Source organism: Staurois parvus, unplaced genomic scaffold (genome assembly GCF_062004578.1).
Source record: "Staurois parvus isolate SC_StPar_1 unplaced genomic scaffold, SC_StPar_1.0 ptg002753l, whole genome shotgun sequence".
Lineage (NCBI taxonomy): Eukaryota > Metazoa > Chordata > Amphibia > Anura > Ranidae > Staurois > Staurois parvus.
Window position 1 is genome coordinate 230,909 of NW_028320549.1, and position 26,863 is coordinate 257,771.

Sequence of the window (26,863 nt, forward strand, 5' to 3'; positions counted from 1 at the left end):
CGAGAGGGTCCTCTGCGATGCCTGCACCCACAGGCCCCGAGAGGGTCCTCTGCGATGCCTGCACACACAGGCCCCGAGAGGGTCTGCACGATGCCTGCAGCGTTAGAGATCATGTGGGTCCCAATGCCATTGTAGCGGCAAGATGAGTTCCCCCACGATGAGTGTGTCTCTGATACATCTGCGAATGTCATGGTTTTCGGCAGCAGTAGACGATCGCCGATCACCATCCATAGCACAGAACTGCCACATTTAAGAAATTAATTATTAGACCCCAGTGGTGGAGGCGGGGCTTAGTGTTGTGGTAGGTGTGGCAAAGCAGTAAGTTAGAATGAAGTCAAAGCCATATGCCCTGTGTGGTGCTGGGATATCTACTACTGATTACATTGTACTAGGCCCCACAGTCGGCTTGTCTGTGGACATCGGCGATTTGACAGCTTTGGTGAATAGGTGATTTATTAACCAATCACTGCACTATGGCAGATATATTGCTACAGGGCGGCTGCTCTGCGCAAAATCACATGAATAGACGCGATTTTGCAGTTCTGGGTACAGAACAACCCCCTCCGAAGCGCCAGCTCTCATCTTCTGCAGGGAGAACCATACAGGGCGCTCCCAGTAATTCTACTGTCTTTTTCCGCCTCCGTTCCGCAATCCGCTCCCATCCACCCAGAGACCAGATCAACCCCCGCTCATATGTTCGTGGCTCCTCCTACCTGTGCAGGCTTCGTAGTCCATTGGTCCGTCTGTATGACACTCCACTGCGCCACATACGTGTTGATCCCAGCAGTGTCAGCACTCCTCTGAGCTAAAGCGACGCAGAGCGCTGAAAGACACTGATTGGTTGCTAGAGACGTGACGTCATTAGCAACCCATGCCACGCCCATTTTCACATGTAATGCCACGCCCCTGCCGAGTGTATTAGGCCACGCCCCTTACCCTTGCTTGCCCGTTTGTGCTGACTATCTGTGAAATCATTGTAATTGTAGATGATCAGTGTGTCACCAATAGTGCCGCTGATCTGAGTAGGAGGGAGGGACTGCTAATGACTTGTTCCTCCTCCTTTTCAGAGGGAGAGTAAACAGGAAGTGCAGGATCCCTAGAAGGAGTAAACGAATCACAGCACTGTACACAAGGAGCTCTGTACAGACAGCTGACAATCATCATCAACACACTGACATGTTACCTGCAGCATCTTCAAGAAGGCCGCTGATCAGTGTGTCCCCCTTCCAGCCTGCAGTGTGCAGCTCAGGTAATGATCACTGATTAGGGAACATCTCCCCTGGCTCTTGTCCCGCTGGGTTCCTTGTTTCTGTGTGTACACTAGCACTGCACACCGGAGGGGGACTACCGATCAGGAGACTTGTGGAAGACGCTGCAGCTGGCATTCCATGTGAGGGGGTCACACATCTCTACTGATGACTTTCAGCTGTTTATGATCAGAGTCCTGTGTGAGCCCTCCATGATTTATTTCATGCTTTCCTTTATGTTGCCTTTGCAGGATTTAGACTGGTCAGGCTGGCAGCTTCACATAGGTGTTAACCATTTACTGCCCTCCTAACTGTGCTTGAGCAATTGACTGGAAGATAGAAATTTCAACTGCTGCGGATTTCTGCCACTTTCTTATATTTTGCAAAACTGTCCACATATGCGCTGACTGGTGTTTTTCCAACACTGGGAGAACACTGGTCACTGCTAGAACACACTTGCAGCATGCTTGCAGTCTCCCGCGCCGTGTCCGCAGCCCCTGGCCGTCTCCCGCGCCGTGTCCGCAGCCCCTGGCCGTCTCCCGCGCCGTGTCCGCAGCCCCTGGCCGTCTCCCGCGCCGTGTCCGCAGCCCCTGGCCGTCTCCCGCGTCCGCAGCCTCTGAATGTCTCCTATACTGTAACATGTCCGTAGTCCCTGACCATTTCTTGTACCGTGTCCGCAGCCTCTGAATGTCTCCTATATCACAGTATGTTGCAGTTCTGACCTGTGAAACTCCATGGCAAGCTTGATAGAGTGAGAAATGCATTTCAACTTTTATTTTTCAGCTCACACTCTAGCTTTGGTCACTCTGCTGGCTGCTGACCCCCCTTGGGTTGCTATGGCAACTCACTCTACAGCAAGCTCAGAGGAACTTTTATAAACAAACTGCTCCAACTTGCTAACTTCACTGTCGTTTGCCATCTTCAAGCGGTTGTAGTTTTTAAAAGTAGAAATCCTACAGCAAAGAGCTTTACATTGTGAGAATCACAAGACCCAGACCTACATTTTGATGCATAGTATGTCTCTGAAATATTAAAAATGAAGGCACAGTCGCAGTTTAAAAATGTCCCTTAAAAATTCAGGTGGCTGGGAATGGAGATTCAATGAATGTCAATGGGCGGCGTGAGTTGCAAACAAATGGTCATATTGTGAAAACTATCAGGACTATGGCTTAGCCGTGAACATTTGTAGTGGCAGCAGGGATAGCTGAACGTTTGATATAAGATTTGTGTAGGTGGGCTTGAAAATGAAGGAGTGATGGCAGTTTACAAATCTTATCCTGATTTTTCCTTTCACACTCTAGCTTTGTCAGCTCACACTCTAGTTGCGCCATTCATTCCTATGGGACAAATTTCATCACAAAAAACACCAATATTTCGTGAACCATTCGGCGAAACGTTCCACAAAGTAATAGCACACCAATCGGGAACAATCCGCATGTTTCGGTATATTACTGTCTGTAGTGTAAAAACTGTGGGAGGAGTTAGGGTGGTAAATTTGGCTATAATAATAAGTATATATGTGAGATAACAGTAGGTGGTCTGCCATGCAGGAACACTTAATAAAACAGCTAGTAAAACATTCGATTATTTCATGAAGACTGGTGACACACGTGATAAAAATTCTATAATAGGTGCATTTCTAAATAGCAAAAAGTCCAAAAATAAAGTGTTCAAAAGTATTTAAATAATAACAATTGGGATTGGGTGACATCTAGTGAAAAGTAAATCGGTGACAATCCTTCCTCCTAATGCACTGATCAGAAGCAAAGGATAAATGAGCTTTTGTAAAACAACTCCTCCAAAAGGTATAACCCCTCCATGGCCAGAATAGATGTATATCAGATACAGCTGGGCTCTATATGGAAGTCCCTCTGGACAAAGTATGACTTCTCCACGGCATAACTCGGCCACCGGTCTGATAAGGCTGAATCCTGGAGGGAGAAAGCTCACAATCCGGAGCCCAAGAGAAGCCACATATGGTGTAGAATTTTTTATTTATAAATTCATCCTTATTGGACGGGTGTCCGAGTTATGCCGTGGAGAAGTCATACTTTGTCCAGAGGGACTTCCATATAGAGCCCAGCTGTATCTGATATACATCTATTCTGGCCGTGGAGGGGTTATACCTTTTGGAGGAGTTGTTTTACAAAAGCTCATTTATCCTTTGCTTCTGATCAGTGCATTAGGAGGAAGGATTGTCACCGATTTACTTTTCACTAGATGTCACCCAATCCCGATTGTTATTATTTAAATACTTTTGGGCACTTTTATTTTTGGACTTTTTGCTATTTAGAAATGCACCGATTATAGGATTTTTATCACGTATGACTTTTATCACACGTCATCAGTCTTCATGATATAATTATTCTAGTGTTTTACTAGCCGTTTTATTATTTATGGTATACACATTAACACTGCAGCTTTTTTTTTTTTAATATATGTTTTTGAGGATGAAGTGGGTTTGTCTTTCTGTGCCAGCTGCTTGTGGATTTTCTTTTTGTGGTCACTGCATATTTTTTCACATTATTTTTTACCAAGTTGTTATGAGTTAAAGTGGAGTTCCAGCTGAAAAAAAAAAAATAAAGGTCAGCAGCTACTAAAACTGTAGCTGCTGACTTTTAAAATACAGACACCTACCTGTCCCTCAGTCCAGTGATGTCCTCACCACGGCTGGTTTCACCGGCCGTGTTCTCTCCCCGGCATCTTCAGTGTGGGCATTCGGCTGTGACAGCTTGTGGCTTTACAGCCGGGTGCCCACTGGGCTTGTGCGAGAAGCGCTGTGCTTTGTGAATGGCCCTGTAGTCTTCTGGGACCTGTCACGTGTCCCAGAAGGGTACGGCGAGAGAGGGGGGGAGGGCAGCTTCTGCTTCCGATCACCTGGGTGATAGCAGCGGAAGTGGGAGCGGGTACCTGTCAAATTCGAGTAACCACTCCCCAATGGGGAGCAGGGGATGAAGGCTTAAAGCAGACCTTTCCCTTTTGGGTGGAGCTCCGCTTTAAGTTCTGCTTTAAGGCTCCCTGCACACAAATATTGTTTTTTAAGCTCCTAGAAGCTATTAGCATTTTTTTCTGCTCCTAGAAGCTAAATAGTGTTCTCCTATGTGTCCATGCACACTAGGCTATTAGCATTTTTTGAGCTTCAGCGTCTAGAAGCAGAAAAAAAAATGTTTTTGTAGAGTTTTTAGAGTGTTTTTCCAGCTCCTAATTGTTACTAAACTGCTCCTAACACCTTCTTTTCTAGCTTTTGTTTCCCTCTGCATGAACTGTAAAAACACTCCTAAACACTTCTGAATGCTACTAAAAATGCTGTTACCAGTGTTTTTTATTCAGCGTTTTTTTTTATCTTCAAATAAATTGCTAGTGTGCATGGAGCCTAATGCTAAACTCCTGCCAAAAACCATATCTAGCTGTTTGCGCCTAAAAATGGAACACTAACGAAGTGTGTACAATGTGTGGCTTTTCCTGTGTTGTGTACTGCTATTACTTTAATTCCACCCCTCCCCCCATACAGTACAGTCAGCATCAAATGTCTGGTGCTGAAACTTACAGCTCCATCTGGAGTATTCGATTGGGCAGCTGGCCGCTCACTCGCTGTGCAGCTCAGCAATTCTGAAAACCTTTTGCATTCTTTTCAGTGAATGCCAAGTGCTTTGTGATTGGAGGAGGAGAGATTGTGATGCTCATCTGTACCTCCTCCAATCTCAGAATGCCTTGTATAGGAAAGCAAAATGTTATCAGAACGGATGGGCTGCAAAGCGGGCAATTTACTCTACAGGAGGAATAAAAGTAAAATTTACATACCACAGCAACAGCTGTACATTTCACACACTTCATTAGTATTCATTTGTTACAGTGCAAAGGGGCAATTTTTTAAAAATCAGTTTAGCTTTAATTACGAAGAGGGGATTTACCTCACTTTAGAGTGATTTTCTTTCATTTCCTGTAGTATTTATAGCTCAGGAAGCAAACAGAAATCTTACCAATGGGACACAGGTGGCGAAAAAAATCCTTTAACCACTTCCCGTCCGGCCCATGTACATAAACAGCCGGACGGGAGCAGTGCGCCTGCATTTACAGCCTGTGCGCGCTCCCCAGACACAGCGGAACGGCGATCGCTGTATGTACGGGACCTCTGTGTGAGGTCCCGATCATGTGATCACTGATTGGCCAATCAGTGATCACATGAATAGTAGTAAACAAGATGTCACTTGCTGACCTCATTGCTTACTACTTGTGAAATCTGTGAATGATCACAGAGGTCACATGGTACAAGGCTGTTGTGAATAGCCCTGTACTATGTGACAAGCTGTGACCAATCACAGCTCTCACAGTATTTCCCAATGGCTGCAAGAATGCAGTGAATGGCTGGGCATAGTTTGTAGCCTGTTTACTTATGGCAGCCAGGTGACTTTTCTTCATCATAAACTGAGAAATAACAGGTCATTGCATGCCCTAGCATTTGTGGTGTTCTTCTGCATGCGTGGATGGCAGGACCTGCTGGGACTTATCATTGTATATCTGATCTGACAGGTTGCTTTAACTACATGCAGAACTTTTTCATTTTAGGTTTGAATGAACTGGTGAAGTGTTAGACAACAATAAAACAAAAATAGTGGGTCTATGTCCCTGTTATAGAGATTTCTGATTGTCCTGTTTACCAGTGTCATTGGTAATGAAAGTGAGGGTAAATCCAAAATTTTGAGTTACCACCAGAACAGGAATAGAGGGGAGATCTTCCAATGGGGACCCTTGTTCCTTCTAATGGGACATAGATGGGAATTGAATCTCATTGTGTTTTTAACCCTCCCCCTACTCTATACTATAATTTTTGGCTTTAGGTCAGTGGTCTCCAAACTGCGGCCGAATGTGGCCCTTTGCTAGCCTTTATCTGGCCCTTGGGGCACTATTCCTCTGACACCAACAGTGGGGTATAATTCCTGCCCTGACACCAATGATGGGGTATTATTCATCCCACACATGCCAATGATGGAGCACTACTCTTCCTATTTCTGACCATCAACCCCGAGGCCATGTTTATTTTCACCAATGCTGGGCCTAGGACATTTTCTACCCCCACTGGCCATAATCTGGCCCCTCAAAAGTCTGAAGGACAGTAAACTGGCCCTTTTGTTTGAAAAGTTTGGAGACCCAGGCTTAAGGTAAACTTATTCACACTAAGTTGTGCTAAAATACAGAGAAAATAGATTTCCATGTGTTTTTTGCGCGTGTTGATCTGCGTTTTAATACACTTGTAAAATGCAGGTCATCACATAGACACATAAAAAAAACAATAGTTTTTTATGTGGACTGTTCATACTACAGCCCTGTGTTGAGCTGTGTCAAACCAACATGTTTCCATTTGAACGCACTGCAATACAGGTCAACGCAGCATTGTAGTGTGAACAGGACACATAAAAAGCAAAAGGCGCATAAAATGGATGGAAATGTACATCTGTTTTCCCAAAAGTTTAGCAGAAATCAGTGTAAATTCAGCCTTAAGATGGATTGCATGTTAATCTTAAAGCGGAGTTCCACTCAACCTATCAAAAAATAAAAGTCAGCAGCTACAAAAACTGTAGCTGCTGACTTTTAAAAAATAGCCACTTACCTGTCCCTCGGTCCCGTGGTGTGTCCCCCGCAGCTCGTTTCACCAGCCATCCTGTATTATAGGAGGCCGATATCTTCAGTGTGGGCACCCGGCTGTGATAGCTTGCGGCTTCACAACCAGGTACCCACTGTGCATGCGCGAGTAGCACTGCACTCGTGAATGGTCCTGTAGCCTTCTGGGACCTGTCATGTGTCCCAAAAGACCTCAAGGAGGGAGGGAGGACACCTAGGCGATCGGACCGGAAGTAGAAGCGGGTACCCGTCAAATTCGGGTACCCGCTCTTCAAAGGTGCCAATCTTTAATGGGGAGCGGGGGAGCAGTCCTTAAAGCAGAACTTCCCCTTTTGGGTGGGGCTCTGCTTTACCTTTTTTGTGATTTAAGGAAAGTATTTGATTTTGGTTTGTGTCTTATATTTACAGTCAGGTCCATAAATATTGGGACATCGACACAATTCTAACATTTTTGGCTCTATACACCACCACAATGGCTTTGAAATTAAACGAACAAGATGCGCTTTAACTGCAGACTGTCAGCTTTAATTTGAGGGTATTTACATCCAAATCAAGTGAACGGTGTAGGAATTACAACAGTTTGCATATGTGCCTCCCACTTGTTAAGGGACCAAAAGTAATGGGACAGAATAATAATCATAAATCAAACTTTCACTTTTTAATACTTGGTTGCAAATCCTTTGCAGTCCATTACAGCCTGAAGTCTGGAATGCATAGACATCTGCAGATGCTGGGTTTCATCCCTGGTGATGCTCTGCCAGGCCTCTACTGCAACTGTCTTCAGTTCCTGCTTGTTCTTGGGGCATTTTCCCTTCAGTTTTGTCTTCAGCAAGTGAAATGCATGCTCAATCGGATTCAGGTCAGGTGATTGACTTGGCCATTGCATAACATTCCACTTCTTTCCCTTAAAAAACTCTTTGGTTGCTTTTGCAGTATGCTTTGGGTCATTGTCCATCTGCACTGTGAAGCGGCGTCCAATGAGTTGTGAAGCATTTGGCTGAATATGAGCAGATAATATTCCCGAAACACTTCAGAATTCATCCTGCTGCTTTTGTCAGCAGTCACATCATCAATAAATACAAGAGAACCAGTTCCATTGGCAGCCATACATGCCCACGCCATGACACTACCACCACCATGCTTCACTGATGAGGTGGTATGCTTAGGATCATGAGCAGTTCCTTTCCTTCTCCATACTCTTCTCTTCCCATCACTCTGGTACAAGTTGATCTTGGTCTCATCTGTCCATAGGATGTTGTTCCAGAACTGTGAAGGCTTTTTTAGATGTCAATTGGCAAACCCTAATCTGGCCTTCCTGTTTCCAGGTCCCCTTGCATGACAAACCACTAGGAGTATTGACAAGATGCCCATCAAGAGCGAGGCTCTTTCTGTCCATACATCATACATCAGCATCAGAGGTTGGTCATCAGCTCTGAGGGAAGGGATTCGTCCCCGAAATGCTTTTTAGATACATGCTTTGTCTGTGAGTATGTTTTTATTATTTCATTCCTACAATAAACCTTGGATAATGCACTAGGTGTGTGCGCCACCTGTTTTCTCTCTATCCAGTGGCTGATTTCCCCGTCTGAGGAGGGCTGCACCCCTGGAACATTTTCTTTTGGTTGTCGCTGTCCTGGTACCCTTGGCTTCCCTTTTGGCTGTGCATATCCTGAGGCGCTGGAGAGTACATACGATATCCGATGATAGGAAGTGAGTAAAAATCTCCCCAGTGATGGCATAGGCAGCAGTTAATTAAAAAAAGTTTTAACCCTTTTCCACTGTTTACAAAACCTAAGTTTTGCCTGGAGTTCTACTTTAATAGTCTAACCTACAATTAGATGTGTGGCCAGGCTCAGCAGCTCTAATAAGACATTACTAGGCTTTTTTTTTCATCAGTGTACAAAATGCTGCTTCGAAGGGACTTTAGCATTGCATGGCACCCCAACCCACTCACACCGGATTCTAGAAGCTCCTACAATACCTCATTTGTTCTGATGCAAAACTTAATTTGCTTTCTTCCTTGGTAATGTACAATCATTATGTAACATGACTTTTTTTGATTGGACTATAAAATGTATTTTTCCTTTAATAAAAATATTTTATTTTGTAATGCAAACAGTAACACTATTTTCTACAACCAGAAAAAAAATTTACTTAAAGCAGAACTACACTGCCTCTGAGCAACACAAACTAAAAACACTATTTCATTCATTTTTAATATTCAAAGCAAACTCCTCCATCCATCTATGTCTCTATGCTTTAGTTTACTGAGAAATCACTTTGAAAAACACCTGCTAGCATTTCTGGCAGCAGCCATCTTGAATAAGGGCAGTAGCATTCCTGGAATCCATATTCCCTTAGCTTAGGCATGCAGGCAGGAGGATGTGCTTAGCTAAGAAAACGCCTCCTGAAGACACCTGAAATGTATAACATCATTTGCCTGAACATAGAACCCTATCTATTTACTAATGGTAGCAGCATAAGAATTACAAAAATGCAGTGTTGATTGGGAGAGTGAAGTTCCGCTTTAAGGTGGATTTCCAGAAAAACTGAATGTCCTCTGTTGGTGTTTAACCTTCCATTCAATACAGGTGATCCCTTCTCCCATACATTGCTCCTGACCTCTGACCTGTCATTTCCAGCCCCATCTTCTGGTTAGACCTGGTACTACTATGTGATCTTACAATGAGAGGCTCCATGGGTTGATTTGGATTTCAGTTAAACATTATTGGAAACGGGAAGATTAGAGGAGAAGTCCTGGTCTATTGGGAGGGGCCCCAGACAAATAGGTCATTTTTTTTTCTCTGGGAAAACTCTTTTAAAGGAAACCTGTACCAAGAGGAAAAAACAGGAGCTGTCGTTACCACTAGTGGTCCTGCTGTCTCCTACTTCAGTATCTTGTTATGGACCCTGAAATGAGCATACAAATTAGGACTCACATGGCCCCTGTACTGCAGGAAGGAGGCATTTGTTTTTGTACCTGTATCCACAGCTGTCTATGGATATGAATGCAGCAGCTGCATGACCACATACCCCATGTCAAACTTTGACACGGATGCATGGGGTCTGCAACACCAAATGCAGATGCTTTTTTGCAGCAGATTAATTTTGCATTTCTATACATTAAAGGAACACGAGAGTTGTTTGAAACAGGTGAAACTGCAGGTTAAACGCACCTGTCAGTGAATTCTGAATGATCTCAGAAGTAAAATCAGAAAACAGCACTAAAGCCAAATATAAAATAAATACAATAACATAAAACATAATAATTTGTGATATATAAAAGTGAGATACAAAGTCCTTTCACAATCCATATAGTATTAAAGGTCCCAAAAAGTGAAAAACGTGAAAGAAAAAAAAAATCCAGCTTGTCCCCAATGACATTTTTTTTTTGCTGAAACGCATTGGGCGTGGCCACAATGTAACATGATCTGACACGCCCGCCGACCAAAGCCTGGTACAGTTTCAGCCTGCTACTTTGGAAGTTAATGTGCTTTGTGCAGTTTTGGAGTTTGCTTTTGATGTGACATGTATACTGTTACTTAGTGACTGTGCATATACAGTTGTGTTCAAAATAATAGCAGTCAGACATCACTAACCTGATCAATCACTGTTTTTGGTAGAAATGATATTTCTACATGGCAAATAATTTACTAGCAGGTGTAGTAGAGTAATAGAAATCCAACAGACCCAACAGTCATGACATGCATGCTGCTGATTCTGTGTAATTGAATCACTAATTGAAAGGGGCATGTTCAAAATAATAGCAGTGTGGAGTTCTATTAGTGAGGTCATTCATTCTTTGATAAACAGGTGGCAATTATTGCTCTTATTTAAGGAAGGAAGGCAGCAAATGTTGTACATGCTGGTTACAGTGCATTTCTCTCTGAAATTCTGAGGAAAATGGGTCATTCCAGACATTGTTCAGAACAGCGTACCTTGATTAAAAAGTTGATTGGAGAGGGGAAAACATATAAAGAAGTGCAGAAAATTATAGGCTGCTCAGCTAAAATGATCGCAAATGCTTTAAAATGGCATCCAAAACCTGAAAGACGTGGAAGAAAGCGAAAAACTACCATTTGAATGGATAGAATAGCCAAAATGGCGCGGACTCAGCCAACAATCAGCTCCAGGAAGAACAAAGAAGGTGTAAAGTTACCTGTGAGTACTGTTACAATTAGAAGACGCCTATGTGAAGCCAAGCTATCTGCAAGAAGCCCCCGCAACGGCCCACTGTTGAAAAAAAACACATGCTGAAGAGGTTACAATTTGCCAAAGAGCACATTGACTGGCCTAAAGAGAAATGGCGCAACATTTTGTGGACTGATAAAGGAAGATTGTTATTTTTGGGTCTAGTGGCCGGAGACAGTTTGTCAGACGACCCCCAAACACTGAATTCAAGCCACAGTACACTGTGAAGACAGTGAAGCATGGTGGTGCAAGCATCATGATATGGGGATGTTTCTCATACTACGGTGTTGGGCCTATTTATCGCATACCAGGGATCATGGATCAGTTTGAATACATCAGAATACTTGTAGAGGTCATGCTGCCTTATGCTGAAGAGGAAATGCCCTTGAAATGGGTGTTTCAACAAGACAATGACCCCAACCAATAAACGTGCAACATCTTGGTTCCAGACCAACAAAATTGACGTTATGGAGTGGCCAGCCCAATCCCCGGATCTTAATCCAATAGAAAACTTGTGGGGTGACATCAAAAATGCAGTTTCTGAGGCAAAACCAAGAAATAGAGAAGAACTGTGGAATGTAGTCCAATCATCCTGGGCTGGAATACCTGTTCACAGGGGCCAGAAGTTGGGGGACTCCATGCAACACAGATGTACAGCATTTCTCAGAAACAGTGCTTATACAACCAAATATTCATTAAGTGATTCAAAGGAAAGCAAAATCTTCAAACATTTTTCAGTTTATATAGTGAATGTTTGAGTTTGTAAAGAAGAATACAAACACTGCTATTTTTTTGAACAGTCTAATATTCACTTTTCTTCAATTTTTTTTAGAGGAACAACACAAATGTGATATATTTTTCTTCATGTTTTGATTTGGAATAGAATGTGTAGTGTTCCCAATGCATTTGTGTGTATGGAAATAAAAGCTATTAGAAGGATTTTGAGCTTTATTCACTTTTATCAACACACTGCTATTATTTTGAACACAACTGTGTATATTTAAACTGGTGTCTCTTAGTGGTTTTTACATACTACACTATGGGATTTTTATCTTTCCCAAACTTCTAATGCTGGCAGAGATTCCAATGGAGGACGTACCTTATGCCTGAAGAATTGTGGTTAAAGGATATGTCTAAGCGCTTTTGGCCATTTACATTCTAATAGTCCACATTGTCTGGTAAGAGGCTCCCGAAATGGTGTCACTTAGTGGTGGATGCACGTTCTATCAGGAAGTTGGAGTGCGGGGACACCTTCAGTATTATATGGATTGTGAAAGTACTTTTTCTTGATTTCACATTTTACTTTTTTGGGACCTTTTAGTACTATGGATTGTGAAAAGACTCTTTGTATCTCACATGTTTTTTTTCACTTTTTTTGTGATTTAACTTTTATATATCATGAATTGTTATTGTATTTATTTTATATTTGGATTTCTGATTTTATGTTTATCTATTGGTATCACAAATGCATTTCTACTTCTTGTGTTGAGGCCATCAACACAAGCCCATAGCTACAGGCCCCTAAGAAGTCAGAACCTCTGATCTACATACCGTATTTTCCGGCGTATAAGACGACTGGGCGTATAAGACGACCCCCCTACTTTTCCTGTTAAAATATAGGGTTTGGGCTATACTCGCCGTATAAGACTACCCCCCTCTTCCAACCAATCACGGCAAGCAATGTACCAGTATTTTCTGTGCACACTGTGCACACTGCATACAAAGCCTGCTTGGATTGGGTGGGTCAGCTCTCCCTGCCTGCCCAGCCCTGACTGTCTCCAAGATACCATAAATTGCACAGAACTGCCACAGACATTATAATATTAATAATTACCGTATCTCATAGCAGTTAAGGGGACAAGGTCGGATGCAGCAGTACCATACCGGTACTTCCGAGCTGACACTTCTGCACATGTCTAGGGCAGCAGTAGACGATCACTGATCACCATTCCTCGCAGAACTGCATGAGACGTCGGATGCAGCCGTTCAGTGCTCGATTGATCGTGACTGAAACTGTGACATGCGCAGAATCACTGTGTATCCCTTCTCTGCATATCACAGTTTCAGTCAAGCTCAATCGAGCACTGCTGCATCCGACGTCTCATGCAGTTCTGCGAGCTACGGTGATCCGCGATCGTCTACTGCTGCCGAAGACATGCGCAGTAGCGTCAACCCGGAAGTACGGTAAGGTTTCAGCACAGCACCCGGCGTATAAGACGACCCCCGACTTTGTAGACGATTTCCAGGGGTTAAAATGTCGTCTTATACGCCGGAAAATATGGTACTTGTTTTGGACAGAGACTCTGGTTTTTGAAGCCACTGCAGCATGACAGCCAGGCAACTAGAATTTCCAGAAGGAGGTGACAGCATTGGCAGCCCATAAATTTTCAATACAGGATCTGTTGAAATGCTGTATTAAAACACACACCGCATACTCAGACATGAAAGGTGCCCCCGTTAAATTTATTTTAGTATACAGTACATACAGTTCTGTGTCCTACCCACCAGAAAGAAAATAAATACAATGGCTTCCATTAACAGTCCAAATATTGACATTTTACACATAGCACAAACATCTCCACTATGGTGGAAGAATTATAAAAGAAAACATTAACCCCTTCTCTATCTGAGACCCTAACAAGGTATGTCATAGCGAACAGGGGTCCTTGTCTGTAGGACTCGCTCTTCCCTTGTCATGTACAATTATAGCCTATCTCAAAGTAAAAGGCACACAGAACAGACTGGAAGTAAATCTGTCACAAACCTCAGTCATCCAAACAAAGCCTAGGATATAAAAACAGTATAAACCTTCAGGGAGAACATACTAATACAATTCAAAGAGTCAGAGCTGCAGGCAACTGGAACTACATGCAAATCTTGACTTTCCCTGTAAGCCAAGCTTGGCCCCAAAGACCTACCCATTGGTCCTTTGATGTGCTGGGTGGCCTCATTACCCAATATTAAGAAGGGAGTGGAGCCAAGTTCAACATTTACAGGAAAAGTTGCAATTTTCATATAGTTTCTGCTGCCATAACCTCTAAATCAGGGGTAGAGGTAACCTCAGCACTCCAGCTGTGGTAGAACAGGTAGGCATGGCAAGACGGACAGTCACAGGGGTGACTCCCACAGCATGGTGGGTTTTGTATTTTCACTAAAGCTGGAGTGTCCAGGTCGCCTGCCCCTGCTTTAGATCATTTTAGTATGCTGGTAAGCTCTGCTTATGCATCTTTTCACATATGGCCAGTTTGAATGGAATGGTTTGAGACAGGCTTACCTTAATGGTGCTAAATGACCCAGAGCCAACAGAATGATTCAGTTAAAGGCACTTCCAGGGACAGGAGGTAAATTCTTAGATAGAAGCAGACCTCCTCCTGCCAGATGAGTCATGCAGTGCTGAGCCTTCTCATAGCACAAAACCGGCCATACACGGGTCGAATTACGTAAGAGTTTTCTTTCGAAAATCTTTTCTAAGAATTTTGGTTTGAATTTCGCACCATTAGTGGGCCACAAAATGAATTTGAGTGATCGGGTATGTTGGAAATTTTTTGAAAAATTAATGAATTTCTAATCAATGATGGGAGAATAGTGTGAGAAATATAACTGAAAGAGAGACAAGCATAAGCTGTGACCTGGAAAGAAAAGAAAATTCTTGGCCATGAAAATTATTTTCTGTAGCAACGTGAAATTGAAGGCTTGGTTGGTCGAATTTTGAAATCAATGGTGGCATCATCGATTTACAAAACATACGAAATTTCAGATTTTCTAAAGAATATTTGTTCTGACTTTGACCCATGTATGGCCTGCATAAGTGCTTCTATGATCACTCCATCTGTCACTGAAAATTTGCTGCTGAGTGGGAACAGGCATGCTCTGGCAAGTGCCAAGTCATTGGCTGCACTATTCCTAAGCAGCGTTCCAGCAGCAGTAAAGATTTCACAAAATCCTGTCTAGTGCAACTTTAGGTCTCTATTTATTTAAAAGTAATCAGAAGATGGAAGTAATGACTTACACTATGGGAAAAGCAGCTGCTGTCGTTTGATTTTTTTGCCACCAACTGTACTCTTTTGGGAATGGTTCCTGTAAGTCTTTGGAAACACTAGTCTGAATGGCAGTATGTAAAGGAAGCATTTACAAAGCTGTAAACTGGCTGAGAAGCTTTCCTATAGCTTTACAAGCACCCTTTTTCACCAGTATGTGGATGTTAAAGTGTATGTAAGCCCAAACACAAATAGATTACATCTTTCCAGTCCAAAGTTGTTCTAGTTTTGTTTTCCAAATATTTTTTTTATTTTCACCCAGTGATCCTGCCAGTAACACACTTCCTGTTACAGGGTGACAGCATTAACACAGTGGGGTTGATTTACTAAAGACAAACAGACTGCGTTCTGCAAGTGAAGTTGCTCCAGAGCTTGGTAAATGAGGGGAAGCTTCACTTTGCAAGGACTTCCTTCCTGACTTCCATCATCCAATAACGTCCAAGAAAAACATTGTTTTTTTTTCCAATTTTCTATGCATGTGATTGGGTATTCTTTGCAAAGTAAAGCTTCCCCTCATTTATAAGTTCTGCAGCAACTATACTTGCAAAGTGCACAGTCTATTTGCCTTTAGTAAATGAACCCCAGTGCAGTGTATCTATGGAGCATTGCGGTCACATAACTACAGAACTCCTCCAAATCTCTTCTCCAAAAACTGGAAAGAGGGAGTGTTCTGTAGTCCACAAAGACCTGAAAAAAAATGTAACTGATAACAGCACAGAGTATTCCTGTATCAGCTCACACAATTTCTGTCAGATCAACAGGTAGCAGGCATGAAGCTTGCTGAAAGCGACAACCAGCACATCTATAGAATTCAGGGTTTGACCTGAACAGGCTTTGGAAGGTGATTTATTGCTATAAAAAAGCTCCTTTAAGCAGGATGACAACTGTAATTGTTTGAAGAGCTGTGTGCACAGCAAGCTTTTATAAAAGGAATGTTTATAAGCAGAGGTCTGGAATCAGGCCTAATGGTGCCCCTACATGTACAAATGAATGGGTCACCACCAGCCTAAAGCAGGCCATAGATTATGCAATTTTCTTTTCTTCACCCATGGGTGAAGAAAAGAAAATTGCTCAATTCACCCCTCCCACCATTATATTGTGTTCTGCCGACAAGGAGCCATCCCAGCCGGCAGAACACAGTGATTAATGTTGCTGGCTATAGCCGGTGGCACTAATCGTTTGGGAAAAACACAACAGGCTGGTTGTACACAAGTTGATCGATACATCGCTTCTGTGCAACCAGGGTACCCATACATGGATAGAAATTCAGGCAAACCCTGCTAAACCAGCCGAGTTTCAATCCATGTATGGCTGGCTTTAGTGTCCAATAGCTATCCAGTCAGAAATTATTTGGATATAGAATATGCAGTAGTACAAAGGATGGAAGTGTATCAATACAGGTTGTTTATGGTCACCTGCATTATATAGACCTATACCTGTCAATTGTCTGGATCACACAAAGGTCAGATCACTGTAGGTGACCCCTTTCTCCAAGAAGGAAATGTCTGGGGCAGCTATAACTGCAGGTAAATGGGCAGCTTAGCAACTTAGTGTGTGCTATGGAACACAAAACCTGACAGTGGGGGATAAATCATTTACAAACACATGCAATGTTATGTACGATATGCAAACTTATGCCCAGAAATGACAAATCCACACAGCTGCGGTTATAAATTCTGTGTGACATAACCTACACTACAGGGACTTGTGCAGAATGTAAACGCACGCCTGGGCAAGCTGTAATCTGTGCAGGAAATCATTACTGAAAAAAGCATGCAAGTTTGTTTTTAAACCACAAGCAAAGCTGAAGCAAACAGATATGCTTAACAACAAGAAAAAACCTGCCAGATCCACAACTGAAGAAAATAATTGCAAAAATCTTGCACAGAAATAATACCCCACATAAATGTCAGTGTTCCAGGAATGAGCTTTCAATAGGAACGCTTTGCTCACAGAGGGTGTGCTATAGTTTGCAGGTCCGTGTCCCTGAATGCAGACAGTGTGAGTTTGGGGACATGTACCGGCACCAACATGGCTGTCATATTAAGACACAATGGCTTGTCAGTGTAGCCACTGTGTCCCAATAGACATTGATGGAGCTGTCTGTCTGGGGGTGCATGGAACACCTGTACAACCCTGTGCTGGTAAACATGGTGTACACTTGTACCGTACAGTACACCCTGTGTGAACAAGGCAGAGAAATAGTCTGCCACTGTTGACTTCCTTCTATGTAAAATGTAAGTTGTCTGGGTGTCATTTATCCATTGGCTTCAATTCTTTCTGAGTCACTAACCTGGAAAAAGTATACAGAACAGATGATTTCAATGGCTGCGTACTTTCACCAGGCTAGTGGTGGCACTAAAGTTCCTAGAGTCTGTGACTCAGCAACTCATCCAAAGGTTTCCTCAAGGCCCCCTTTACACTTCTGCATTTTGGTAATGCACAGAACTCAGTGTGGTGCCTTCATTTAGAAAGACACCAAAATCCAGTAGGTTCCAAGGACCAGCACTGCAGAGCACCACAACACACATGCAGTGCATTTGGCGCTCCCCATCCAAAAAAAAAAAAACAAACAAAAAAAGTGCAAGTCTTGCTTTTATTTTGTTTCCAATCCATTCCAAAGAATGGGCTGCTTTAACACATTGCACATGTACGTGTGTGGTAGCACACGGCAATGGAACAGATACGTGTAAAAGGGCCATCAGCCTGATCTTCTACCTTTAGCACCGATATTGTGAAGCAGGAATCTGGAATGATCAACTTTCCAAATGATTTATTCTCTTGTTCCACTAGGCTTGTACAGGCTGTTATGTTTTCTAGAACAACAATCATCACTGTCTGTACTGTATTGCAGGATCCCATTGATAAAACATGGGTGAATCCACAATTGCCGATGTCTACAGCACATCCCCAGTTTGTATACACAAGCAAATGTAAAGCAGCAGAAATAACATATGAAGAATGTTACAGTCCTTCCTGATCCAAGCAAGTCATTGTTTCAAGTGGGCAAGATATCCATTGGGCACAACGTGAACCTGCTAGATCAGAGCACCAAATGCTATTTGGTTAATCTGTCAGATTTCAGCAGCAGCAGAATGTTATAAAGCAGGTGAAAGTAGTACTCGGCTGAAAAGGGGGCAAATGTGGGCTTTACAAATACTGCAGAACTCTGTGAATTTTCAGTTCCTTTATGACATTGGCTTTGAACGCCTCTTGTGACAGATAACAACCTGCCCTTTGAGGGCTGACCAGCATCAGATGGTTATTGCAGAGATATTCTAAATCTCATGAGCAGGTGCCGATCATTCCCTTTACAATGAAGGGAGTGAACTTCTTTTCATATGTGCACCACTTCTGTAAGCTGATCATACTGTGGACATTGCGCCATCCCAATAGGGAACTGATTAGGGCCAACCTGGGACCAATTGGGACCAAATGAGGCTCTAAGCTCACTAACCCTAGAATGGTTGAAATCAACATGAAACTTTGAGGTGGGCTGTGACTGTAGTCAGAGATGGATGGACCTCCGAAGTAAAAACATACTTCTTGGGTAATGTACCTCTACATAGCAGCCTTTCCTTCCTTCAATAGCAGACACATTAACCTGTAAACTGGTTTAAAAACAGCTAGAAATAGCACAATGTGTTTTTTGTTTAGCAGTGCAGCTTTTGAGCAATCAGCATCGTTTCAGCACCAGAAGCAAATCCACAATCAGGAATTCTGCTGGCAAGCTATGCTGCAATTATGGGTCTCACTAACAGAAACCCCTCACAGGCTAGCAGCAGGATTCTGTTGCAGTACATTCTGAAATTTGTGTCACACTTGTCCTCTGGTCTTCCGGTGATCATAAAACAGATCTTCATTTACATTCAACACATAAGAAAGCCAGAGATTACATGTGGGTGACGCCAAGTTGTACTGTTAGTAAGGTAGAGCGGTTGCCGCACTCTAAGGCCGCAGGGGCTGCACAGCCGCGGACATTCTGCATTGATATATTAACATGATCTTTCGGTTATGATGGCGTTCCTCTTATGTGCTTCAACGCTGCAGGAAGTCCTTTGGTATGCGACTCCTTTTCTGGCCTGTGGAATACACGGCAAGAACAGGCTGACAAGGGTGTGTGAAGGCAGCGTCTTCATTGTACAGGATGCCATCCTCTTACTGCACCACTTTCACTGGAGGAGGAAACAAGAGGGATTACAATCAAAACCACATTATCAATTTTTTTTCCTCATTTTTAAACATTTTTTATTAGGACTCCTAGACTTTATTCAACCCATATCCTGAGTCCAGGCTGTCATGGACAGGAGGACATCCTTGTGCAACCTGGATTCAGATTACTACTGCACCAAACTTCATTCACACATTACTTGGGCATCATTCAGTGCGGGAAGATGGACCTTCCACCACCAGAGAAGAGGAAGGACCCACCTTCATGCCACTGGACTGGCTAGGAGACCTTTGGACTTTATTCACTGTAAAATCCTTTTCTTGGTAAGGACACAGCAAGTCCTAAACCTTTGGGTTACACTACCACCTACATGGGGGCTGGAAAATGGGAAACAAAAACTGTAGGTCACCCCAGAGTTTAACCCCCTCCTACTTCTAGAATGCCTCAGTTTTGTACCAAAGCAGTACTGACAGCATTATCACACGTAGAGAGGGGTGGGAGCTGTGTCTCTCAACGTTCTTCAAGGGAAGGATTTTTCAGTCTATTGAGGGACATGGGAAGTCAAAGTACTGGAACTTCCAAAAACAGTCAAACTTAGGGAAGGGTAATAGCAAATAACTGGTAACAGACCCATTAAAAACAAAAACTGGAGACTGTCTGCAGACCAACACCTGAAGCTGGCACCAAATGAGGCCAAAAATCCCACCCCATGATAAGACCAGGAGGAGACCAAATGGGACTAAGCCCGATGCCTCAAGACATCCAAAATACAGCTTCATATTTAAAATCTAAACATAAATGAGTAGGTAATATATTTGTATGCATACTTGTTGCTGAGATGTATTTACTGATATGGTATTGTGTAATATGTTGCTGTCTAATGAGTGTAGTGACCTTCCAATTGGTAAGATTTGTAATCTTACTATTTGTATATGTTGTTGTATGAAAACGATAGAAAAACACCAAATCTTTGTGCTCCTCAGTGTAACACGGTGTCTGTCACTTGATGGGGTGCAGCCCTCTAAGGATGGGGGAATATAAGGACTGTTAAGAGAAAACAAAAGAGGACGCACTTGTGATTTCCCCTATATATGGGGTATTGGCACCTCCAGTTGTCTTAGCTTTGAGGAAGGGAGTGCATCTCCTGAAATGCGTCAGCTATTTCCAACCGGGCAGTTGTTGAGACAGGACCCTTGTGTCTGGGGCTGAAAGAATTGGCTCAATGTCTGTTTTTATGGTCTTTTTGTGAGTACACTTTTGTTACCTACTTTTTAATAAAAAATTTTATCACGGTATGAGGAGAGTGCGCCCTCTTTTATTTTCTCTTAACATATGCTGTCGTACATCTGGTCTCCCAAACATTTCATCACATGCAGCTGCCAAATAGACAGATACGATCTCCTAAATATCACATGCAAAGTGGAGGGACTAGTGTATCTTATGCATGTATAAGGCCTTTTAAGTACTGTAAGCAAACCTAAGAGACCGTTATGGAACCAGATATACGACTACATATAATTTATAATCACAGCTATATTTGTACAGTACAGCCATTTATACTGTTTTACCATTGTATATTTAGCGCAGTTGTTATGATACACGTTTTTGTTATCATTTGTAAATGCATGAAGCAGGTTGTGATATACGCAGTGTGTATATACCTCCCCCTATCTTTATTGTTCATCTGAGGTCAACTGGACAAGCTGGGACACCTAGCCCATGTGGATGTGTTCCAGGGATGTCGCAAGTTGTGGGGCAGGACCTACCACCAGGGGCTATTGGATCTTCTGTCCATTCTTTGTTCTTCCTTCTCTCTGTGAGGAGTAGGGAAGGTGTCTGTCATCCTATAGAGGAGACCCTCTCAGCAAAGCTAATGCACAGTCCCAGTCGTCAATCTGTGATGGTTCTGACCAGTCAAGTCTGTCCCGACAGCGCTCAAGGGAGAAGAAAGCGAGCAGTGGGGATTTCATATCCCCAGACAGGTGGAGCAGCTGCAGGTGCTCTAACAGTGGAGAATCGCCACAGGCAAGGACAGTGGAGACCTGGGGGTGGGGAGGGAGTAAAGTTTGCACACCCATTCATTGGGAAGATCAGTATGCAGCAGTTTCTCCTTCCATAGCTCCTATGTAGCTGACAACAGAGGGAATGTGATTACTTATAAAAATGGGCAGGGGGAAGGTATAACTTTTTTTTATATCTGAACACAAATGTTTTGCCTTTCATTTCTATTTTAAACTGAATGGGTTGGTTAATAAGGTGAGGGCTTACAATCACTTCAAGAGTAAACTGCTATTACTAGGTGATGGGAGAATCAGGCTTGGAAGACCTAGGCATATTTATTCCTGGAGTAGGAGAAAGAAGAGGACTTAGCCTGCCCTTTTGAAGACTTTTTAACAGAGCCAGGCAGAGGCCCTGCCTCCAGTGATATTCTTAATGATAATATCAAGGCTTAGACTGAAGGGATGTTGTCCCTTGCAGACCAGGCGCTCCTTTAATCACAGTGCTCTGCGCATTTGTATGGACAACAGGTACACATGGGAGACAAGCTGGCCATAATAGCTGAAGCGTAAAGCTGCTCCACATGCTCAGTCAGGAAGAGATCCGCTGCTGCAGTTGTGAGATCTCCAGGGATTTAGACCATTTTACCAGTTGGACAAATCAGGTGTCATTAACATGGGAATATAAATCCATGCCCCATGTGAGGGCCATGTATTCCCGCATGGGGACGCACAGGGGTTCCATGCATCCCCTTGCAGGCAGACCCATTGCTGTCAATTGGGACACAGCAGGTGCACAGACAGTCGCTGCTCCCAATGTGCGGGTACATGCCCCAGAAAGCACACAGGATTTATATGTCCCATGTGAATGAGGCTTTAAGGTCACAGAGAGAACAGGGCAAAGGACAGGGTCTTCCAATGAGAACTGGGTCTTAAAGAGGGATTCTAACTATTGGTTGGCAGAAACATTGAAAATAAGGATACTCTCTACTGACCTAGGGTTGGGTGACAGGCAGATGCACAGTGGGTGTAGACCAAAATCCTTCCCAAAGGGGAGCAAATCCAGTAAGTGCTTAAGAGGTGTCCAGGGTCCATCAAGGTGCTTTTAGTCTTCATAGAGAAATACCTCGAGGGTATAATGGAAAGATCCTTGCAGCTACTGGAGCTCTGCAGGACCCCCGACTGTGGACAGCAGGCTAAGCCTCTAAATGTAGAGTAGTATGTACTACATCAATAAGAGTTGAAATAGGCAATAGCAATTCCTCAAAGATAGTCAGGGAAAGACTAAAGTGACCCAAAATCAGAGTAGGAAATGGCTACTGAAACCAGTGACATGCCTCTCTCTAAGGACTCTACAAGGAAAGAAGCAGTAGTGTGCTTAGGGCCTCTGAAGTCAGGAGCAGCAAGGAAACTGGGTGACTGCGGCCACATTCTGGTCTAAAGTATGATGTGACTATAGGGTTTGTAAGGCAAAGGACACTGCCTCAACTGGCAGAGCTAAGGAGTACTCTGATGACAAGTGAAAAATCCTTGTAGGGGTTGCAATGTGCATCAAATTGGCCATTTATGGTTATACACCTGACAATTTTCTAGCAGGTTTAACCACTTTTAACCAGACTCTGATCACAAAAACATCCATATGGATCAAAGCAGCCTACCATCGGCTCCAAAGATCGTAGCCGTTACAGTCTTGAACAAAACTGAAATTGAGGTTTGATCACCACTATTCTTGTTTGGAAGATGTGAGTTTTCAGCTGCACCATGAAAACACATGCAACGTGACTTGTAGCTCCTTCACACCTGGAGGAGTTCAGTTTTATAATGCCAACAAATTCTATACCCAACTGAGCAAGAAACCTCTGATCAGCCAGATGCCATTACCTTCCTTGTAACAGGGTCCATCACCAGCCACTTCTCTGTCACCGTTTGAAGGTCTTGACCATTAAGAGGCTCCCTTAACCTAACTTTTACCTCTAGTTTCCCTCCAGTTGGTTTTCTTCCATCAAACACCTGAAATAGGAAGTTCATTAAGATATGCTTAAGTATATCACTGCAAAGGTAAAGTATAGTATTCTTATTTTATTTGTATTTTTTTTACTAGATGTATGCATTAAAATGATATTACTATTACCTCTACAATCTCTCGAATCTCACACTGCGTCTCCAACTTGTCCAGTTTAACACTTGCGGTCCCCATTTGCTTATCACTTCTGAACAAGAATACTCTGCAGAAGAGGAGAGAAAAGTATTTTTAACAACATCTGATTAAGTAAACAAGTCTATGGGCTGCACACAACCATGATATGGACATCTTCTGTATATATCTCTGTTGTCGATCAAACAGAGCGGGTATGCTTCATTTTGGATGCAATGAAAAAATACCCACCAATCATATCGCTTACTATATTTACAGACAACTCTAGACAGCCCAGAACACTTACAAACCTTTAGTACTTTATCCTAAGTCAGGAGTAAGGAGCCAGCTCTTACTAGGAGGGGGGTACAGTTGGAATGAACATTTGACGTTTATATTGTTATGTGGGGCAAAAAGGATGAGGATTAAAAGCTTAAAGACCACCCTATAGCAGATATACTGCTACAGGGCAGCACCTATGCGCAAAAGCACTTGTATATACGTGATTTTGCATTTCCGGGTAGGGGTCGCGAGCCGCGCTGCCATTCGCAGATGTCAATCACTGGGTCCCGCCCGGTGATTACCGAGCATCTCCGACGGGGAGGAAGATTGTTTTGTTTACAAACAATCTTCCTCCCTGTCAGCTCGAGCACACTGCTCGGGATGGCTGTGCACAGTACAGCCATCCCGATCAGTGCACTTACAGTGAAGAACACAACCCCTGCCCCCTAGTAAAACACTCCCAGCACATAGTTAACCCTTTGATCACGCCTCACATTAACCCCTTCTTGCACAGTGCCATTAGTACAGTGTCAATTCTTTTTTTTTTTGCACTGATCACTGTATTGGTGTCAGTGACACCAAGTTAGTTCCCACCAGTGTCAGAATGTCCGCCGCAGTCCCACTAAAAATGGCTGATTGCCGCCATTACTAATAGGAAAAAAAAATCTATAACGCCATTTGTAAAAGCTATAACTTTCAGGTAAACCAATTAATTTACAAATATTGGGATTTTTTTTTTAGCAGACATGTAGCAGAATACATTTTGGCCTAAATTTATGATGAAATTTGATTTTTAAATTTTTTTTACTGGACATGTTTAATAGCAAAAAATCTAAAATATTTTTTCTCAAAATTGTCTTTGCTTATAGCACAAAACAAAAAAAAAAACACACAGGCGATCAAATAACACCAAAAGTTCAATTTGTGGGAAAAAAGGACATAAATTTCATTTGGGTGCAGCGTTGCATGACCGCGCAATTGTCAGTTAAAGTAATGCAGCGCCATAACACAAAAAATGGCCTGGTCATGAAGGGGGGTAAATCTTCAGGAGGGCAAGTGGTTAAAACCTGTCAAAGCTAACACTGGCTACAGCTTTGGGGAAGGCCATGGCTCTCTGTCCTCTCCAACAGTACTAGTCACTCACCCTTTGTGGAAGATCTCAAACTTGATGCCTTTGGCCTGAACCACCCGTTTGAAGCCTCTGTGGTTGCGGTTGATATTTAGTTTAAACGACTGTTCGTACTCTGTATAAAAGATCACACAAACAGAAAATACATCATCTCGGTACAACAGACAAATTATTCAATCACTGTGTGTAATTGACAGGACAGTGCAGAGTGATAAGTAAAGCAGTATTTCTCAACCTTTTTCCAGTCAAGGCAACCTTTAAAATTATGAGCAGGCATCAATCTCGAGGCACCCCCTTCTAAAATGTAAAATACTAAACTAATAATTCTACATATTGCAGCAGCATCCACACACGTTAAGACACACAACACTAGAGGAGATTTATTATTTCATAGCAAATACATTTTTGCATACTGGTACTGACTAATATTTCAGCATTTTTTTTCCTCATTTTCTCTCCACTACGCAGCCAATGTGACCCCAGTCCTCATGGAGGCGGGTCCAACAAGGATGTTGTTTAGGCTCCCGATATCCTCCACATCAACCATTGATGTCAGCAGTTGTTAGGAAACTTGTGGCTTTGTGTAACAAAAAAGCCCGATGCCATGAACACAGTTTTTGGGCAATTCGGAGCAATTTTTAGGCAATTTGCCAAGGCACCCTGATTGAAAAAGGCTGCGGTAAAGCACACACAAGACTTGAAAGCATTTGTTAAGCTGGCTATACACTGTTCAAATTGTGGCCAGTTCCGGTCGCCCCCTCCCATTTGACCTTTCAACTGAAAGGAGTCTGGAGTGGAAAATTGTTGGCCAAACAGCAGCTGCATCCAATCAGATGCGGCTGCAATTTGGGTATTCTGATTTCTGCCAGCCTCAGTGGGAGGTGTATAGGGTGGAAGGAGGAATCTATTAGATTTGTTTCATTCAGCCACCAGACTAAATGGAAAAAAATCTAAGTTTGGAAGGCCAGCCTTATTACAGTAAAGTCTCTACTACTGAGTTGCTATAGATTCCTTTTTCTCCCTAAATATTAAAGAATCACATTACAGCAGGTGCACCGCTTTTAAAAATCACCTGAATCAGGAAAAATTATATATAATTAATATATAAGATATAAGCAGATCTGTAGTTGTAATTCTTGAGGAGAGATCTGCTACAAATGGTAATTAGATGTATGGCATGATCTTACTATAAACAGACATGAACAGATTACCCTTGCATGCACATTTAGAGGAGCACTGCTATAGAAAGTAAAAGCAATTGGCTAAAAAAAAAAATCCAAATTGGTACACCTCTTTCATAATGTAACCCACTGACACATGAAAGAAAATTTAACTTTCAGAGAGAATCAGTTTGATTTTAGCAATTTTTCAGGTTCCACCCACAAAAGATGTACTCGGAGGATGCTGTAAGTCCAAATAAACACAACAGAGAATGAAAATTAGAGACCGAGGCCTGTTCAGTACTTAAAAAATACAACATATTCCTCCAAGAACCACTAATTATATTAAATGGATTAAACATAGGGGTTGATTTACTAAAGGCAGACTCTTCACTTCGTACATGTAGTTGCACACCACAAGGAAATTAGTTACAGAGATTAGTAAATGAGGTAAAGATTCACTTTGCAAAGTAAACGCAATCACATTTTTGCTAGCACATGATTGAATGATGGAAGTCAGTAGAGCTTCCCCTCATTTACCAAACTCTGGAGCAAATTCCCTTGCAGAGTGCAACTGTCTATTTGTCTTTCGTAAATCAACCCTGTAGTATATTATCCATAAACAGAAACACGGGGAGATTTACTAAAACTGGTACACACAGAATCTGGGGTAGTTGTGCATAGTAACCAATCAGCTTCTGAAATTCAGCTTTGACAATGAAACCTGGAAGCTGATTGGTTACCATGCACAACTGCACTAGTTTTAGAAAATATTCCCCACGGTGGCATTCCAAGCTGGGTTTATTCTTGTGGACATATAGCATCACCTTCCTGCAGCAATATTCTGACTAGCGATGGCTTTAGCTCTCACATCGCACATATTTTGGCCCACAGCA

The 26,863-nt window shown here is 42.7% G+C and overlaps 2 protein-coding genes and 1 long non-coding RNA gene across 8 annotated transcripts in view; 1 reads left to right on the forward strand and 2 right to left on the reverse strand.

Moving 5' to 3' along the window:
* Positions 1-850, reverse strand: part of LOC149429273 (coiled-coil and C2 domain-containing protein 1B-like) — an 80,543-nt gene extending 79,693 nt beyond the window's left edge. For 2 of the 3 annotated variants that reach the window (XM_089666553.1, XM_089666551.1), the window contains exon 1: positions 714-850. The gene's annotated coding sequence lies outside the window, so the exon portion shown is untranslated. The remainder of the gene's footprint in view (positions 1-713) is intronic. The other variant, XM_089666554.1, reaches the window with a different exon arrangement.
* LOC149429274 (uncharacterized) lies at positions 340-8,982 on the forward strand. The gene is made up of 2 exons (XR_016310496.1): positions 340-1,249; positions 8,192-8,982. It is a non-coding gene; the product is annotated as an uncharacterized LOC149429274 (long non-coding RNA).
* Positions 8,983-13,499: 4,517 nt separating this feature from the next.
* LOC149429275 (coiled-coil and C2 domain-containing protein 1B-like) overlaps positions 13,500-26,863 on the reverse strand; it is an 80,543-nt gene continuing 67,179 nt past the window's right edge. For 3 of the 4 annotated variants that reach the window (XM_089666547.1, XM_089666545.1, XM_089666546.1), the window contains 3 exons: positions 24,823-24,922; positions 23,394-23,487; positions 22,930-23,272 (listed from right to left, as the gene is read on the reverse strand). In XM_089666547.1, the coding sequence (XP_089522673.1) occupies positions 23,126-23,272; positions 23,394-23,487; positions 24,823-24,922 (341 nt within the window). In that variant the 3' untranslated portion in view covers positions 22,930-23,125. Of the gene's footprint in view, positions 19,270-22,929; positions 23,273-23,393; positions 23,488-24,822; positions 24,923-26,863 lie in introns of those variants that run through there. The other variant, XM_089666548.1, reaches the window with a different exon arrangement.